Raw genomic sequence first — 17,158 nt, 5'->3', positions numbered from 1 at the left:
CGGTGAGTAAAATCTTATTTTCTCTGACGTCCTAGTGGATGCTGGGAACTCCGTAAGGACCATGGGGATTATACCAAAGCTCCCAAACGGGCGGGAGAGTGCGGATGACTCTGCAGCACCGAATGAGAGAACTCTAGGTCCTCCTCAGCCAGGGTATCAAATTTGTAGAATTTAGCAAACGTGTTTGCCCCTGACCAAGTTGCAGCTCGGCAAAGTTGTAGAGCCGAGACCCCTCGGGCAGCCGCCCAAGATGAGCCCACTTTCCTCGTGGAATGGGCTGTTACTGATTTTAGGATGCGGCAATCCAGCCGCAGAATGCTCCAGCTGAATTGTGCTACACATTCAGCGAACAATAGTCTGCTTAGAAGCAGGAGCACCTATTTTGTTGGGTGCCTACAGGATAAAAAACGAGTCAGTTTTCCTGACTCCAGCCGTCCTGGAAATATAAATTTTTAAGGCCCTGACTACGTCCAGTAACTTGGAATCTTCCAAGTCCCTAGTAGCCGCAGGCACTACAATAGGTTGGTTCAAGTGAAAAGCTGATACCACCTTAAGGAGAAACTGGGGACGAGTCCTCAATTCTGCCCTATCCATATGGAAAATCAGATAAGGGCTTTTACATGACAAAGCCGCCAATTCTGACACACGCCTGGCCGAAGCCAAGGCCAATAACATGACCACTTTCCACGCGAGATATTTCAAATCCACAGTTTTAAGTGGCTCAAACCAATGTGATTTTAAGAAACTCAACACCACGTTGAGATCCCAAGGTGCCACAAAAGGCACAAAAAAGGGGCTGAATATGTAGCACTCCCTTTACAAATGTCTGAACTCCAGGCAGTGAAGCCAGTTCTTTCTGGAAGAAAATCGACAGAGCCGAAATCTGGACCTTAATGGAACCCAAATTTAGGCCCATAGTCACTCCTGACTGTAGGAAGTGCAGAAAACGACCCAGCTGAAATTCCTCTGTTGGGGCCTTCCTGGCCTCACACCACGCAACATATTTTCGCCAAATACGGTGATAATGGTTTGCGGTTACTTCTTTCCTGGCTTTTATCAGCGTAGGAATGACTTCCTCCGGAATGCCCTTTTTGCTTTAGGATCCGGAATTCAACCACCATGCCGTCCAACGCAGCCGCGGTAAGTCTTGGAACAGACAGGGCCCCTGCTATAGCAGATCCTGTCTGAGCGGTAGAGGCCATGGGTCCTCTGATATTATTTCTTGAAGTTCTGGGTACCAAGCTCTTCTTGGCCCATCCGGAACCACGAGTATCGTTCTTACTCCTCGTTTTCTTATTATTCACAGTACCTTTGGTATGAGAGGCAGAGGAGGGAATACATAAACCGACTGGTATACCCACGGTGTCACTAGAGCGTCCACAGCTATTGTCTGAGGGTCCCTTGACCTGGCGCAATATCTAGTTTTTTGTTTAGGCGGGACGCCATCATGTCCACCTGTGGCCTTTCCCAACGGTTTACCAACAGTTGGAAGACTTCTGGATGAAGTCCCCACTCTCCCGGGTGTCGGTCGTGTCTGCAGAGGAAGTCTGCTTCCCAGTTGTCCACTCCCGGAATGAACACTGCTGACAGTGCTAAGACGTGATTTTCCGCCCATCGGAGAATCCTTGTGGCTTCTGCCATCGCCATCCTGCTTCTTGTGCCGCCCTGTCGGTTTACATGGGCGACTGCCGTGATGTTGTCTGATTGGATCAGTACCGGCTGGTTTTGAAGCAGAGGCCTTGCCCGACTTAGGGCATTGTAAATGGCCCTCAGGTCCAGAATATTTATGTGTAGGGACGACTCCTGACTTGACCAAAGTTCTTGGAAATTTCTTCCCTGTGTGACTGCCCCCCAGCCTCGAAGGCTGGCATCCGTGGTTACCAGGACCCAGTCCTGTATGCGGAATCTGCGGCCCTCTTGAAGATGAGCACTCTGCAGCCACCACAGTAGAGATAACCCTGTCTCCAAGGACCAGGGTATCAGCCGATGCATCTGAAGATGCGATTCGGACCACTTGTCCAAGAGGTCCCACTGAAAGGTTCTTGCATGGAACCTGCCGAATGGAATTTTGCTTCGTAAGAAGCTACCATTTTTCCCAGGACTCGTGTGCAGTGATGCACCGATACCTGTTTTGGTTTCAGGAGGTCTCTGACTAGAGATGACAGTTCCTTGGCTTTCTCCTGCGGGAGAAACACTTTTTTCTGTTCTGTGTCCAGAACCATCCCCAGGAACAGCAGGCGTGTGGTAGGAACCAGCTGTGACTTTGGAATGCATAGAATCCATCCGTGCTGTTGTAGCACTTCCCGAGATAGTGCTACTCCGACCAACAACTGCTCCATGGACCTCGCCTTTATAAGGAGATCGTCCAAGTACGGGATAATTAAAAACTCCCTTTTTTCGAAGGAGTATCATCATTTCTGCCATTACCTTGGTAAAGACCCTCGGTGCCGTGGACAGTCCAAACGGCAGTGTTTGGAATTGGTAATGGCAATCCTGTACCACAAATCTGAGGTACTCCTGGTGAGGATGGTTAATGGGGACATGTAGGTAAGCATCCTTGATATCCAGGGATACCATGTAATCCCCCTCCTCCAGGCTTGCAATAACCGCCCTGAGCGATTCCATCTTGAACTTGAATTTTTTTATGTATGTGTTCAAGGACTTCAAATTTAAAATGGGTCTCACCGAACCGTCTGGTTTCGGTACCACAAACAGTGTGGAATAGTAACCCCGTAGGGGCACCTTGACTATCACCTGCTGGGAATAGCTTGTGAATTGCCTCTAGCACAGCCTCCCTGCCTGAGGGAGTTGTCGGCAAGGCAAATTTGAGGAAACGGCGGGGGGGGGGGAGACGCCTCGAATTCCAGCCTGTACCCCTGAGATACTACTTGAAGGATCCAGGGATCCACCTGTGAGCGAGCCCACTGATCGCTGAAATTTTTGAGGCGGCCCCCCACCGTACCTGGCTACGCCTGTGGAGCCCCCGCGTCATGCAGTGGACTCAGAGGAAGCGGGGGAAGAATTTTGATTCTGGGAACTGGCTGACTGGTGCATCTTTTTCCCTCTTCCCTCGTCTCTGTGCAGAAAGGGAGCGCCTTTGACCCGCTTGCTTTTCTGAAGCCGAAAGGACTGTACCTGATAATACAGTATTTTCTTAGGCTGTGAGGAAACCTGAGGTAAAAATTTTTCTTCCCAGCTGTTGCTGTGGATACGAGGTCCCAGAGACCATCCCCAAACAATTCCTCACCCTTATAAGGCTCTATGTGCCTTTTAAAGTCAGCATCACCTGTCCAGTGTCGGGTCTCTAATACCCTCCTGACAGAATGGACATTGCATTAATTCTGGATGCCAGCCGGCAAAATATCCCTCTGTGCATCCCTCATATATAAGACAACGTCTTATGTTCGCAAAATAGTATCCCTGTTTGACAGGGTTACAGACCACGCTGCAGCAGCACTATCTGCAGGTCTCAGTCTAGTACCTGAGTGTGTAAATACAGACTTCAGGATAGCCTCCTGCTTTTTATCAGCAGGTACCTTCAAAGTGGCCGTATCCTAAGACGGCAGTGCCACCTTTTTTGACAAATAAGTGAGCGCCTTATCCACCCTAGGGGATATCTCCCAGCGTAACTTATCCTCTGGCGGGAAAAGGTACGCCATCAGTAACTTTTTAGAAATTACCAGTTTCTTATCGGGGGAACCCACGCTTTTTCACACTTCATTCACTCATTTGATGGGGGAACAAAACACTGGCTGCTTTTTCTCCCCAAACATAAAACCCTTTTTTAGTGGTACTTGGGTTAATGTCAGAAATGTGTCACACATTTTTTATTGCCGGGATCATGTAACGGATGTTCCTAGTGGATTGTGTATATGTCTCAACCTCGTCGACACTGGAGTCAGACTCCGTGTCGACATCTGTGTCTGCCATCTGAGGGAGCGGGCGTTTTTGAGCCCGATGGCCTTTGAGACGCCTGGGCAGGCGCGGGCTGAGAAGCCGGCTGTCCCATAGCTGTTACGTCATCCAGCCTTTTATGTAAGAAGTTGACACTGTCGGTTAATACCTTCCACCTATCCATCCACTCTGGTGTCGGCCCACAGGGGGCGACATCCCATTTATCGGCATCTGCTCCGCCTCCACATAAGCCTCCTCATCAAAGATGTCGACACAGCCGTACCGACACACCGCACACACACAGGGAATGCTCTGACTGAGGACAGGACCCCACACAGCCCTTTGGGGAGACAGAGAGAGAGTATGCCAGCACACACCAGAGCGCTATATAATGTAGGGATAAACACTATCACTGAGTGAATTTTCCCCAATAGCTGCTTGTATAAACAATATTGCGCCTAATTTTAGTGCCCCCCCTCTCTTTTTAACCCTTTGAGCCTGAAAACTACAGGGGAGAGCCTGGGGAGCTGTCTTCCAGCTACACTGTGAAGAGAAAATGGCGCCAGTGTGCCGAGGGAGATAGCTCCGCCCCTTTTTTGCGGACTTTTCTCCCGCTTTTTTATGGATTCTGGCAGGGGTAATTATCACATATATAGCCTCTGGGGCTATATATTGTGATTATTTTGCCAGCCAAGGTGTTTTTATTGCTGCTCAGGGCGCCCCCCCCCCAGCGCCCTGCACCCTCAGTGACCGGAGTGTGAAGTGTGTATGAGGAGCAATGGCGCACAGCTGCAGTGCTGTGCGCTACCTTGGTGAAGACTGAAGTCTTCTGCCGCCGATTTTCCGGACCATCTTCATGCTTCTGGCTCTGTAAGGGGGACGGCGGCGCGGCTCCGGGAACGAACACCAAGGACGGGTCCTGCGGTCGATCCCTCTGGAGCTAATGGTGTCCAGTAGCCTAAGAAGCCCAAGCTAGCTGCAAGCAGGTAGGTTCGCTTCTTCTCCCCTTAGTCCCTCGTTGCAGTGAGCCTGTTGCCAGCAGGTCTCACTGTAAAATAAAAAACCTAACATATACTTTCTTTCTAGGAGCTCAGGAGAGCCCCTAGTGTGCATCCAGCTCGGCCGGGCACAGAAATCTAACTGGGGTCTGGAGGAGGGGCATAGAGGGAGGAGCCAGTGCACACCAGATAGTACCTAATCTTTCTTTTAGAGTGCCCAGTCTCCCGCGGAGCCCGTCTATTCCCCATGGTCCTTACGGAGTTCCCAGCATCCACTAGGACGTCAGAGAAATAAAAGTTTAAAAAACATTGAAGACAAAAAAATCTCTGGGGCTTGCAGAGCGTGCATCCTTTCCTGAGGGCACATTTTTCTAAACTGACCTGTAGGAGGAGGCATAGAGGGGAGGAGCCAGCACACCCAGTTGAAGAAATTTAAAGTGCACTGGCTCCTTTGGACCCGTCTATACCCCATCGTACTAATCTGTCCCCAATATCCCTTATGGATGCTAGAGAAATAAAAAATATATATACTGGGCAAATGAGGTGGTGAGTAAATTAGCTGACAGAGTTGAGCCTTAAAAAGGTCCATAGATACCAAGGTACAATAGGTGTTTGATGAGTAGGAGTACATCCTGTACACCTCAATGTGTGGGGTGGAATGAATATACATCCAATAAGAGGACTAATTTGTGAATCTCTTTATTTTATCCCGTCCAGATTCTGTAACCACCGGTTGCCTGGTTTTATAAATTTAGGAGCATGGTTATTGGTGCACACATCCACTGTCTCAGCGTTCCTACAGATTGAGTAAATTCCCTACAACAAACCACGTGAACATGTGTCTTATGTCATGTATAATCTAGTATGGATACTCTTCTTTGTCTCTGTGTGTTCTACTGGAACCTATCTACAGTGGCTGATTTTATCTAGAGGTTGTAGCCCACCCCCCAGGTAAAATCCACCACATAGCTGTCTCCCAAGACGAGCAGTGACAGCTGGCAGGATACCCATTGGAAGCACTCTCTGATAGTGACAAACTAGACTGTAAGTACCAGGGGGAGGATTCTTCTCCCTCTGGAACGGCCATTAGCAGAAAGCACTTCTAATGGGAAGCCACCTCTGTGATTAGTATGCCTGCGCTATCTGGTTCTAGGGGCTGCATGAATGGGCATTTACAAGATATATAGGGAAGGAAGAGTACAACACATACTGATAGCCTATGGGGAAAAGCTTCTCCTCGCAGTCTGATAGGTCACTCAGGATACCAAGGCAATCTACGGTCATGGAACCTATGGAAACAGAAAAGGGGCAGTGAGGAAAGACCAGGAAGGGTGAAGTGAAGCCATAGGACGCAGGCCAGGTTCGTGCATGAAAAGAAAGAGAGAAAGAAGAGAGATATATGAGAAAGGATTTAAAAATACACAAATAATGATATTGCGAGGAAGAAAGAAAAATCTCATTAGCTGCAATGTTTGCCGCCAGCATTTTCTGTACTCTCACCTATCATCATATGAATGTTTTCTGGCTCAAAGCCGTTCAAAAACTTCCTGCGCAGATTGATCCCTTCAAAGTCCACAAAAACTCTTCGGAGAACCTCAAAGCCGTTATCAGATACAACCTGCAAAGAAGCAAAAAGAATTGCTCTAAAACATCATGGAACCCTAGATAAACCAGCACAAACATTATATATAGTGTAAGCTTAACACACAGTGCCATTGCTCTGCTTGAGAGAACCACACACTTAATAAGTTAGGTATTTCAGTTTAACAGTGTACAGATTACACACTACTGCTGCAGCTGTGCTAAACATCCCTCTTCGATGCTCCAGGCGCCACATGACTGTAATGCGACTAGGACAGTGTTAATTTTCTATGCAACACTTGTATATCTATGTGCGACTGAGTCTGAATCTGTATACAAAAGTGCTACCATGCAGCAGCCATGGGTTTGTTTCTCTACGCAGACATCCGTTGTTCTTCATATACAAGTTCAGACTCCGTTACACGGAGATATACAAACGTTTTGCACATCAAATTAATCCGTGACGTTTCCTGAATCGTTTTTTAGCATCTGATTGTTATTAAGATACACGCTAGAGTGAAAAAGATGCAAAAAAAAACTACACCACTCGATGCGGCTCACACGTGACAGGTATCTCGCGCCGCGTGGTGTATGGAGGCTAGGTGTGTGAGGACACTACTGTGCTGCAAGTTGTACTGCAGCAAAGGGACTTTCAGTTGTGAGGCTCTAACACTTGACTGGGAGGGATTACGGGCACTGGTGATCCTCTCTATACAACATCTGTGCTGTCTGTGAAGCCCATACACAATGCTTTGCCACGGTGTTGAAGTCTTTGCTGAATCAGGTACATAGATGTAAGGGTATAAGGTTTAACGGTCATCTGTGTAAGTAAATGTCAGTTTAGGTAACGTTACATACATCCAAACATGAAAACCGTAACATAAATGACAAATATTAACCACTGCAGCCATAATGCAGCCTGTAAGGGCTCTCCAGAGAATCACCATAAAATTTCCAAGCACGTGCAATAATCTCTCACCTCCCCCTTGATCAGATCTCTGTGTTTCTGGCAGTAAACTTTCTTATCCTCTAGGAATACACAGTTCTTCATCCTTGAGCACATGAAGTGGTAATTGCTTGTGCAGGAAGTCAGACAGCAGCCAACTGTGGCACCCAGCTTCAGGCAATGCTCACACCTCTGGGGAAAGAAATATTGGGCATTAAATGGCAGTGAGAAATGTGAGAGAGACAGGGAAACTGCAAGATACTGAAAAGTGGGTAATGAAATAAATCCTCCTAAAGTCATTGGTCATCCTCAGTGCCAGACTCACTACAGGCCACTATGTAAGCGCACAGGAAACATACCAACTGCTTCCCCCTGATCACTGCCATGTGTACATTCTTCAACGAGCCATCATCATCCTCAAACACCTCCGCTGACCACAAAGCGCAGTTAATGTGTGTCCACTCGTCTTGTCCGATGTACAGCAGGCGTCCAGCATCCTGCAATGTCAACAAGAAGGAACTTTATTTCAATAAACTACCATACTGACCATTTACAAAGGATCTATTAGAGGTCTATGGAAGACTCAAAATAACATCAATGATATTCACAAATGTAAAAATATGCAGACAAGGTAAAAAAACGTATGTACATACTTACAACCCAGAAATGACATAATTACGTAAAGAAAAAGAGAAGGAGCCTTGATAGGGAGACCTTACACTCTAGAGGGGATGTGGGTGGACACAAAAACGGAGATGAGGCAGAGCATGGAGAATGGAAGGGGTAGAGAGATAAGACAGGGGTGGAGGGTGATAAGACAGGGGTGGAGGGCGATAAGACAGGGGTGGGGTGGTAGCCTTGTATAAAGAAAAAAAAAGAAAAACTTTTTAAACCACACATTAAGTCGGTCAGGCTGGATGCATATCTAATTGGGTATGGAAGGGCATTCCAGAGTGTGGAGGCAGCACAGGAGAAAGCCTAATGGTGGAAGTGGGTGAAGGTGATCACAAAGGTGGCAGCCACTGTCAGAGTAGAGTGGGCGGGAAGGAGGCTGGAACATATAGAGAGGAAGAGTGGATGAGAGCTTTGTGAGAGGGGTTTAAACCTGAATCTGACCGGAATACAGGGACAACCTTGTTGTTGCCTTCACACCTTTACCACTGTGCAAGGACCCAGGGCCGGTTCTACACCTTGTGGCGCCCAGTGCGAAAGTTTCCACTGGCGCCGCCGCCCCCCCCCCCCCCCCCAAAAAAAAAACCAGTTTGTGCACGCAAAAAAATAGGGGCGTAGCCTCATAGGGGAGGGGCGTAGCCTCATAGGGGAGGGGCGTGGCCACAGTTATGCTCCCAGTAGCTGTGCCCCCAGATTTGCCCCAAGTAGTTGTGCCCCCCAGTTGATTTGCCCCCAGTAGTTGTACCCCGTCGCTGTGCCCCGTTGCTTTGCCCCTAGTAGTTGTGCCACGTTTCTTTGCCCCCAGTAGTTGTGCCCCCTCTTTCTTTGCCCCCAGTAGTTGTGCCCGTTTCTTTGCCCCCAGTAGTTGTGCCCCGTTTCTTTGCCCCAGCAGTTGTGCCCCCTCTTTCTTTGCCCCCAGTAGTTGTGCCCCGTTTCTTTGCCCCCAGCAGTTGTGCCCCCTCTTTCTTTGCCCTGTTTTTTTGCCTCCAGTAGTTGTGCACACACAAAATTAAAAAATAAACAACACTGGCTCCTCTCTATGGGAGAGACATCATAACGTCTCTCCCATAGCAGCGCCGCACAGACACTAGAGGCCAATACTGACCTCTAGTATCTGTCCCTGGAGCCAGCTGCAGCGGACGCCCACACAGCCCACGGCGTCTGCTGCAGCCATGGAGCGGGGTGCGGGCAGGCGGAGGTGCCTGCGGGGTGACTGCGGCCGCGCCCCCAGGCCGCAGCGCCCCGGGCGAAGGCACTGCTTGCTCGCACCAAGATCTGCTCCTGCAAGGACCACATGGGTGGCAACTGATATGACAGATGACACGTTTTGCTCCTTCATTACTCAGACTCCACAGGCCTAACCCTCTACTCACCGACTATGATGCCCATACATATTAGTATTTGAACAGCCAATAAGCTTACTATAAACATAATTGGCATGAAATTGCAAAATGTGTGGGCCAATAACAGTTTCTATCGTACGGTAAGCCTTTAGTGTCCCCAGTTGGAGACTTTAGAAAGGACTGTTTAATGTATAAATATTCTGTTGAGGACCACAACTATGGGGTATATTCAATAAGAGTCGGGTCCATTCCGACATGCAGTTGTCAGAATGGACCCGACAACCCCTATACGAAGAGCGCCCAAATCCGGCTGTCGGATTTGGCCGCTCCCGGTGTCTTGTCCTGCCGCTGTCAGCGGCTGCCGGGTGTGCTGACAGCAGCGGCGGTGGGAGCTGTCAGCGGCGCCGAGAATGGTGGGGGGCGAGGGAGAGCTGTCGGCGGCTGCCATGTCTGCGGCAGTGGGGGCAGCAGCGGGAAAGCAGCGGAGGAGGAAAGATGGAGAGGAGGAGACGGGGCGAGCAGCGGCTGCATCAGCGGAGGCTCACGGCGGCGTCCACCCGGCTCCAGCAAGAGGGATCTCGCTTGCTGGAGCCGGGTGGCCGCTGCCGCTGGGTTCCTGCTCTCCCCACTGCAGCGCTGCTCCCCCCCCCCCCCCCCGTCTCCTGCTCTCAGATCCCTCGTCTCAATCCGACTTTATTTAAAGTCGGATTTAGATTGTCGGAAACGGGGCTAAAACCTGTCGGGTTTGGCCCCGCTTCCGACAATGCACGCTGATCGTCGGCTGAAGCCACCGATCAGCGTGCATTCCGACAAGTCGGATTTCCCAACTTGTAGGAATAAACAGGGCCCTAATGAATAGGTCGGAACACCTTCCGACCTAAAACTGTCGGAAGCTGCCGTCTTTCCGACAAGACGGCAGCTTCAGACAGTTATTGAATATACACCTATGCCCTCGAAAAAAAAAACACCTTAATTTTTTTTTAAAAATGGTCAAAGGAATAAAACCGGAAAACAGCCGTGTGCTTCATCAGTAGCAGCATATACTTACATTGGCACTGTCATCACCATACTTCAGACACAGGGCACACTGGCGGTTATCCTCCACGCCAGGCGGAGGTGGCAGATCCGGGCTCTCAACCCTGCTGATATCTATGGTTATATGAAAACAAGCAACAGCGGCATCAAGACCATGAAAAATCATCTATACCACATGCATAATCAACTTGGAAATAAAAAGAAATAAAAAAGCGTTGTATATAAAGTGTAACAAATTGCATATATGTGACAATAGCCTTACTGCATCAAACTAGAGAATGTACAATAAAAAAAGAATAGCTAGGAAACCAATACAATGCAACATGATATGGCTGTTCAAATATTTCTATAAGAGGAGTGAGCTTTTGTAAAATGCAGCATGGGAATAACACAGACAAGCTTGGTTTCTTCAGATGGGTTCCCTAGGTAGAACCATAAATCTACATGTTCTTGTAATACATGGGAGGACAGAATGGCAATAAAAGGATGGAAAATAGGCAAGTAACATGTTGTTAGTTCTCGCAATGACAGACATAGCCAAACGCAAGGCCTTACGCATCAGTGATTTCTAAATAGCCTATTATTTCTTCCTGAATATCTTTACACACAACTATTTCTACTGGGCGAAATCTGGGAGTTCTAGGATAGAAATGACACTTGTTGAATCCACTGGTTTATCAATACTATCTCCTGCTTGGGTAGGAAATGACTGTCATTCAAAACTCTTGACCACGACCTTCTCAATGGCACAAATCAGATGTTCATAGGCTTTAACAACTCCAAAGCAGGCTCTCCGATTTCCTGCTCAGACTGCTCAAAGCTGAATCACTATATCCATCCACCTTTATTTCCCATAATGTACTCATTGCCAATGGTGGCAAACAACAAATAAATATATAGAATAAAATTTCAGATTTCAGATGAGTATATGATGCTAAATACATAATGATCACAATAAATTAACAGGCAAATGTCATAAAATCAGTGTAAGTACACAATTATCTCCCTGCCTGGGTGGCTTCAGCACATAGGTGGTAAATAATGTAATATTCAATTATGAAATCTCCTGATTTTGTGGTCAATGGGGTCAATTCAATTCAGCAACAGTTGAATAGCACCGGAAATTAGCTGCTGGCGCTACTCAATACAGCGACTAGTTACCCTCAACTGTTGGGAATTCTTCTCTCACCCCCGGGGGGTGAGAGAAGAAAACCGTCAAAAGGGCTGCCGCGAGGCTTATTCTGTCGGGAATCGGCATCGCCGCGGGTAGTTAAGTCGGAGAATGCCCGTTCTCCCGACAAAGCAACCTGTTACGTCCGTGAGAACGGGCATTCGCCGACTTAACTTTAGCTGAATTGAATAGCGTCGGGAGCTAATTCCAGGCGCTATTCAACTGTCGCTGAATTGAATCGACCCAATGATTTTAAGTCAATCTTCTAAAACATCGATAACCATGATATTAGTCACTCCCTGACCACAGGCTGTGTACAAACAGCAAGTTAGACCTGAACTGCCATTTAACTATATACTGGGTGAAAATGTTGAGTTTGGGTATCCTTTGGCATACACCTGGAACCAAACTGTCTGTGATAGTCTGTAGTTCCAGAGCTGCAACTGCTTGCCAGATTAGTGACTCGACGCAGACGTTCTGCATTGGAACGGATGCAAAAAAACCTGTTTGCACTAATTTGTATAAGGGCATACAGTTTTTGAGCCTTATTACTGCACCCGACCTTGTATAAACAGAAGCATAGGTATTTGCCCTCCTCTTACTAGTGAGAACTAACTAGTTAAATTGTAAGACTGTGCAATGTTACTTTACAGGTGTGTCCTCATACATTCAGTCTCAATAAGTCATGCAGTGTGAGATACCTGGAGTGAGTGATCCGTCAGGTCCCATGCAATTCTGCGAACGTTTGGCTTTTTTTTTGCCCCGAAAATGCGTCTTAGTCGCAATGCAATGACAATAAGACACACAAGGAGATTATGCTGTATATTGTGTGTGACTGAGTCTGTATACGGATCAGAACAAATCTTGTACTGGACAAAAGCTGCTGCTACATTGTAGCACCTCGTGTACAGATTCACAGACTCAGTCGCACACAGATATACATGTTTATCAAATTAATCAGCACAGTTTACTGGTGCGTCCTAATCTCATTGCGTTGCGACTAAAACTGCATTTTCGTCAAAAAAGGACGACTCTCCTCTTATTGCTATTGTATAGCCCATAAACAAAGTGCATTGGAATGTAGCACTTGCTATTAGTAATTGTGGTTACATGTTGATGAGCTACAGAAACGTTATGCTCTAGCTTTTATATTACTGTCCACGTAAGTGTTCCAAAATGGATCTCTGTCCTTTTCAATGGACAAAGAGGCACAGAGGTTCCATAAAGCAAGGACATGGGATTCAGGTACCATGTAAAACCGCTGCTTATTCTATAGCAGCTATCTCCTGTGCTTCTTATAAGTGTCTCTTTCAGCTCTCCACCATGATGTGTCGGGCTAAGTGATTCCTACCTGTCACCGGTGGAGTTGGTGATTGTATGGGCTGAGGTGACTCTGGGTCTCCTGGAGATTTGGGTTTTGGAGCCGGGATAATTTTCTTCATGAGAGGAGGCTGCACAGCCAGTCTGTTCTCCCTCTCCTGCCACTGAGCGTAGTTATGGTCCAGGGATGGTGGCAGAACTGCATTTGGTAACATGCTGCTGCTGCAAAAAACAATATGAAAAATGTCAGGTAATCGGTGTCTGCAAAGTGTACTTTACACAAAGCACCTGCAAAATACTTTATTATTCTGTTTATGGGACCTACTGGCAACCATAGAAACCTTACTAATACCGCAAAGCCTGGTCTCACCCAGGATTTGTACACGGGTCCTTCCCAGATGCGACCCAGCTGATAACTCTTTCAGACTGGCGACCCAACCTGGCCGCCAGTCTGAGAGAAGTGATAAAGCAGTGATAAGTGCAAGGTGATAACTTATCACTCTTTATCACTTCTCCAGGTTTAATACATCTGCCCCTCTGTCTCCAGCGTAGCTTCCGTGTCCTGGTGTTCGTTTCTGCATCAGACCTCTGAGATACTACCAATTTTTGTACTTCCCCTCCCTATCCTTAAATGTCAGGATGTCGATATTTCAAATGTTGATATTGTGGAGCTATACACATGATTGACTGCCAACTGTTTGAACAATGCTGACATTGTGGCTTTGATATGGTAAATGGCCACCATGTGATCGGCGGGTTGCTATCCCCCATGCATTGCAGGCATTTCAATGACCACCTGGACCCGAGGACTAGGTGCGCCCTCTGCTTTGTACAGGGTGGGTGACGCTGCTGCGTCCTGAAGACCCCCCCCCCACCCACGCCATTGTATTTAATGAAACATAGTATTTGCATTTCTGAATGTTCCACTTAATAAAGTGTCGTCATAATCTGAAGTTAGAGAGAAGGATGACCTGGGAAAATATAAACATGACCTGCAACACTAACAGGACAGCTTCCCATCAAACAATGAAAGCCTCATTAAATTAATTCTATCCTAACAACATTTTTCTGTGCAATCATCATTGTTACATACCTCAAAATAAAAACAGATCATTCAATACTTCCATAGAACTATTGCAATATGTGTATCTCCTTCCATCAACAGTATCTGCAGATCATGAGCGTACCACTTACATAGCTAGAGCTTCCCGACCGTCCCAAAGGTAAGGTGTGACCCCACTACAAGGCTAAGTCACGATTTCATTACCAGCCTTAAAACACGCCAAAAAAAAAGACTACACCAAGAATCCAATACACTTACTTGCTGGTAACCTTATTCGGTTCCCAAAATCTGGACTTCTTTACACTGAACCATGGGAAAACACGCTCCATTTGCTAGACAGAATGAAGAAATAGGAATAAACAGATTAGATTCTGAGAAAGAATCAAAGTAAAACACCGTTAAAGAAATATATTCAGTGCAGGATAAGCCATCCTATGCTGTAGAGCAGTGATTCTCAACCTTGGTCCTCAAGTACCCCCAACAGTTCATGTTTTCCAAATCACCTAGCAGTTGAACAGGTGTAGTCATTACTCACCGACACATTACAAAAGACCCACAGGTGGAGCAAATTATTTCACTTGCAATCCTGTGAAACCTGGAAAACACGAACTGTTGGGGGTACTTGAGGACCGAGGTGGAGAACCACTGCTGTAGAGTATGAAGTGGCTAAACAACCCATAGAACTGCCAACAAATTCTGATATACTTTAAGTTTGGAACACTGTTTTCTTAAAAGCATTATGCAGGATCCTGTTTACATCACACTGTAGATAAACCTGAGCAGAGAGTCGCAGGGGCTGCCGGAGGTAGTTGTACCATCTATGGGGCAAAAGAGGATATTTACCACAGAGTGACTACCCAAATGAAATAAGCTAATATTTCAAATTCAGTCAATTGATTTCTATTTCTATCTAATAAAAATAACTTTCTGCAAGCAGCACATTGTGGTCAATCATTTACTTGTACAACAGAAAGATGTGACCGGCTCCCTCGGCACACATCTAAAACTGAGGGGGCTGATGTGGCATAGAGGGGGAGGAGCCTTCACGCTTCTAAATTTCTTAAAGTGCTAGCTCCCACTGACCACTGTCTATACCCCAGGGTAATGTATCTCCAGTGTTCCCTAGTGGATGAAAGAGAAGGAACCAATGAATTGATTTGTAATGCTTTTATGCGATTTCTTTTATTACACCTATGTTAAAATACAGTGCAACTATTGTTGGACTTTACCCAAAAATGTGAAGCATTTTTTACCCATTTATAGTTCTATAGGGATTTAAAGTTTCCCCTTTATTTCTTTTTCTTCCTATCTGGGGGACAATGAACCATGGGTTGCTCAAAGAAAACCTAGGATCTGGCTCTTAAGACTAATATAACTGTAATATCCAAAGCAATACAAGTTATTAGGTGATCCCGTGCGCACTCCAGGAGCAGCAATTCAACAATTTATACAAAACACTTTACATTTCTTCAACTGGGTGTGCTGGCTCCTCCCCTCTATGCCCCCTCCCACAGGCAGCTTAGAAAAAAGTGCCCTCAGGAGAGGATGCACATCTCTGCAGCTCCAGAGAGTTTTCTTCAGTTTCTTTTAAATCTTTGTTATTTTCGGCATGCTGTTTGGGGCAACAGCATACCTGCACCGTGGGAGTTAGGGGGGGGGGGGGGGGGGAGGACGGTCACCGGCCTTGCGAGGTGTCAGAGCTGCTTCCCTGCTGCAGGACCACCGCCTTGGCGGTCACAATCACAGCACACCGCACACCCCTAACATTGCCTGAAGGTGACATCAGTGGTGAGTACAAACCGGGGGCCCCGCTAAGGGGGTCCCCCGGTTCATGGTATGGCAAAACGCAGGGGCGGCATATATGTGATCCTCCTGGGGAGGACCCGCTATAGCCACCCTGTGTAAACTGGCAGCGGTGGGTATAACTAGCAGTTGTGTGATGTTTTCTACTCATAGGGAGACTTTTGCCAGTATAAAGATTACTGAAAGTCTGGCGCCATTACAGGGGGCGGAGCTTCCTCACAGCGGGACCAGCGGCGCTTTGGTGGGGGGGGGGGAGGACGGTCACCGGCCTTGCGAGGTGTCAGAGCTGCTTCCCTGCTGCAGGACCACCGCCTTGGCGGTCACAATCACAGCACACCGCACACCCCTAACATTGCCTGAAGGTGACATCAGTGGTGAGTACAAACCGGGGGCCCCGCTAAGGGGGTCCCCCGGTTCATGGTATGGCAAAACGCAGGGGCGGCATATATGTGATCCTCCTGGGGAGGACCCGCTATAGCCACCCTGTGTAAACTGGCAGCGGTGGGTATAACTAGCAGTTGTGTGATGTTTTCTACTCATAGGGAGACTTTTGCCAGTATAAAGATTACTGAAAGTCTGGCGCCATTACAGGGGGCGGAGCTTCCTCACAGCGGGACCAGCGGCGCTTTGGCGTCCTCCTCTGCTTACAGCTGCAGCAGCATGCACACACGGCTCCTCCAGACGCACAGGATATGCTGGAAATCTGGTAAAGGGGTGTAGCAAAGGGGGAGAGCCGCTATTGTACACAATCTGTGTCCTGAAAAGGACAAAAGCACTGGGGTTTTACCATGTTATATCAGCTTGCAGCCTCACTAGGGCTGTTTAGCTTGGGTGTGCTGGTCTCTTCTCTCTGTCTCCCTCGCACATACAGTGAGGGCAAGCTTGCTATTCTATTACTTTTCTGTGTGTATGTGTATATGAGTGTTGTTTACTGTAAACATGGTAAAACACCAATTGTACAGTGTATGTCACACCAGATTCTCTCCCTCTACGCCTGGTTCAATATCATGTGAACAATGTAGTCAACATTCCTCACAGCTCAGTGAAGGGGGGTGGGGGGTGTCAAGAGCCTCTCTAGCTAGGTGCCATAAAAACCATGATGTCAGATATGTCATCACAGCTCACTGTTAATGCTCAAACCACTCAACAACTGCAGCAGGCTGTTGCAGACCTAGCTGCTAGCGCAGATGTTCCACAGCCCACCCTCTCTACCTCAGGACCACTAAAACGTGGGTTACCTGCTTTACTATCCGATTCAGATAAGGAAATACAGGAGATGGGGGAGGATTTGGATCCCGTTATTGGGGATTCCCCTTCTGCTCAGGGTATTGA

The 17,158-nt window shown here is 47.4% G+C and overlaps 1 protein-coding gene across 1 annotated transcript in view; it reads right to left on the bottom strand.

Annotated features, from left to right (window-relative positions):
• The window catches only part of KMT2A (lysine methyltransferase 2A), a 293,772-nt gene that overhangs the window by 37,458 nt on the left and 239,156 nt on the right, over positions 1-17,158 (bottom strand). Inside the window, exons 18-24 of the mRNA XM_063941799.1 lie at positions 14,282-14,355; positions 12,992-13,182; positions 10,483-10,583; positions 7,779-7,916; positions 7,453-7,611; positions 6,393-6,510; positions 6,103-6,181 (exon numbers count right to left, since the gene is read on the bottom strand). Coding sequence (XP_063797869.1) covers positions 6,103-6,181; positions 6,393-6,510; positions 7,453-7,611; positions 7,779-7,916; positions 10,483-10,583; positions 12,992-13,182; positions 14,282-14,355 — 860 coding nt within the window. The remainder of the gene's footprint in view (positions 1-6,102; positions 6,182-6,392; positions 6,511-7,452; positions 7,612-7,778; positions 7,917-10,482; positions 10,584-12,991; positions 13,183-14,281; positions 14,356-17,158) is intronic.

The sequence above is a fragment of the Pseudophryne corroboree genome, chromosome 10, assembly GCF_028390025.1.
Source record: "Pseudophryne corroboree isolate aPseCor3 chromosome 10, aPseCor3.hap2, whole genome shotgun sequence".
NCBI lineage: Eukaryota > Metazoa > Chordata > Amphibia > Anura > Myobatrachidae > Pseudophryne > Pseudophryne corroboree.
This window is presented reverse-complemented; position numbering and strand designations above follow the sequence as displayed.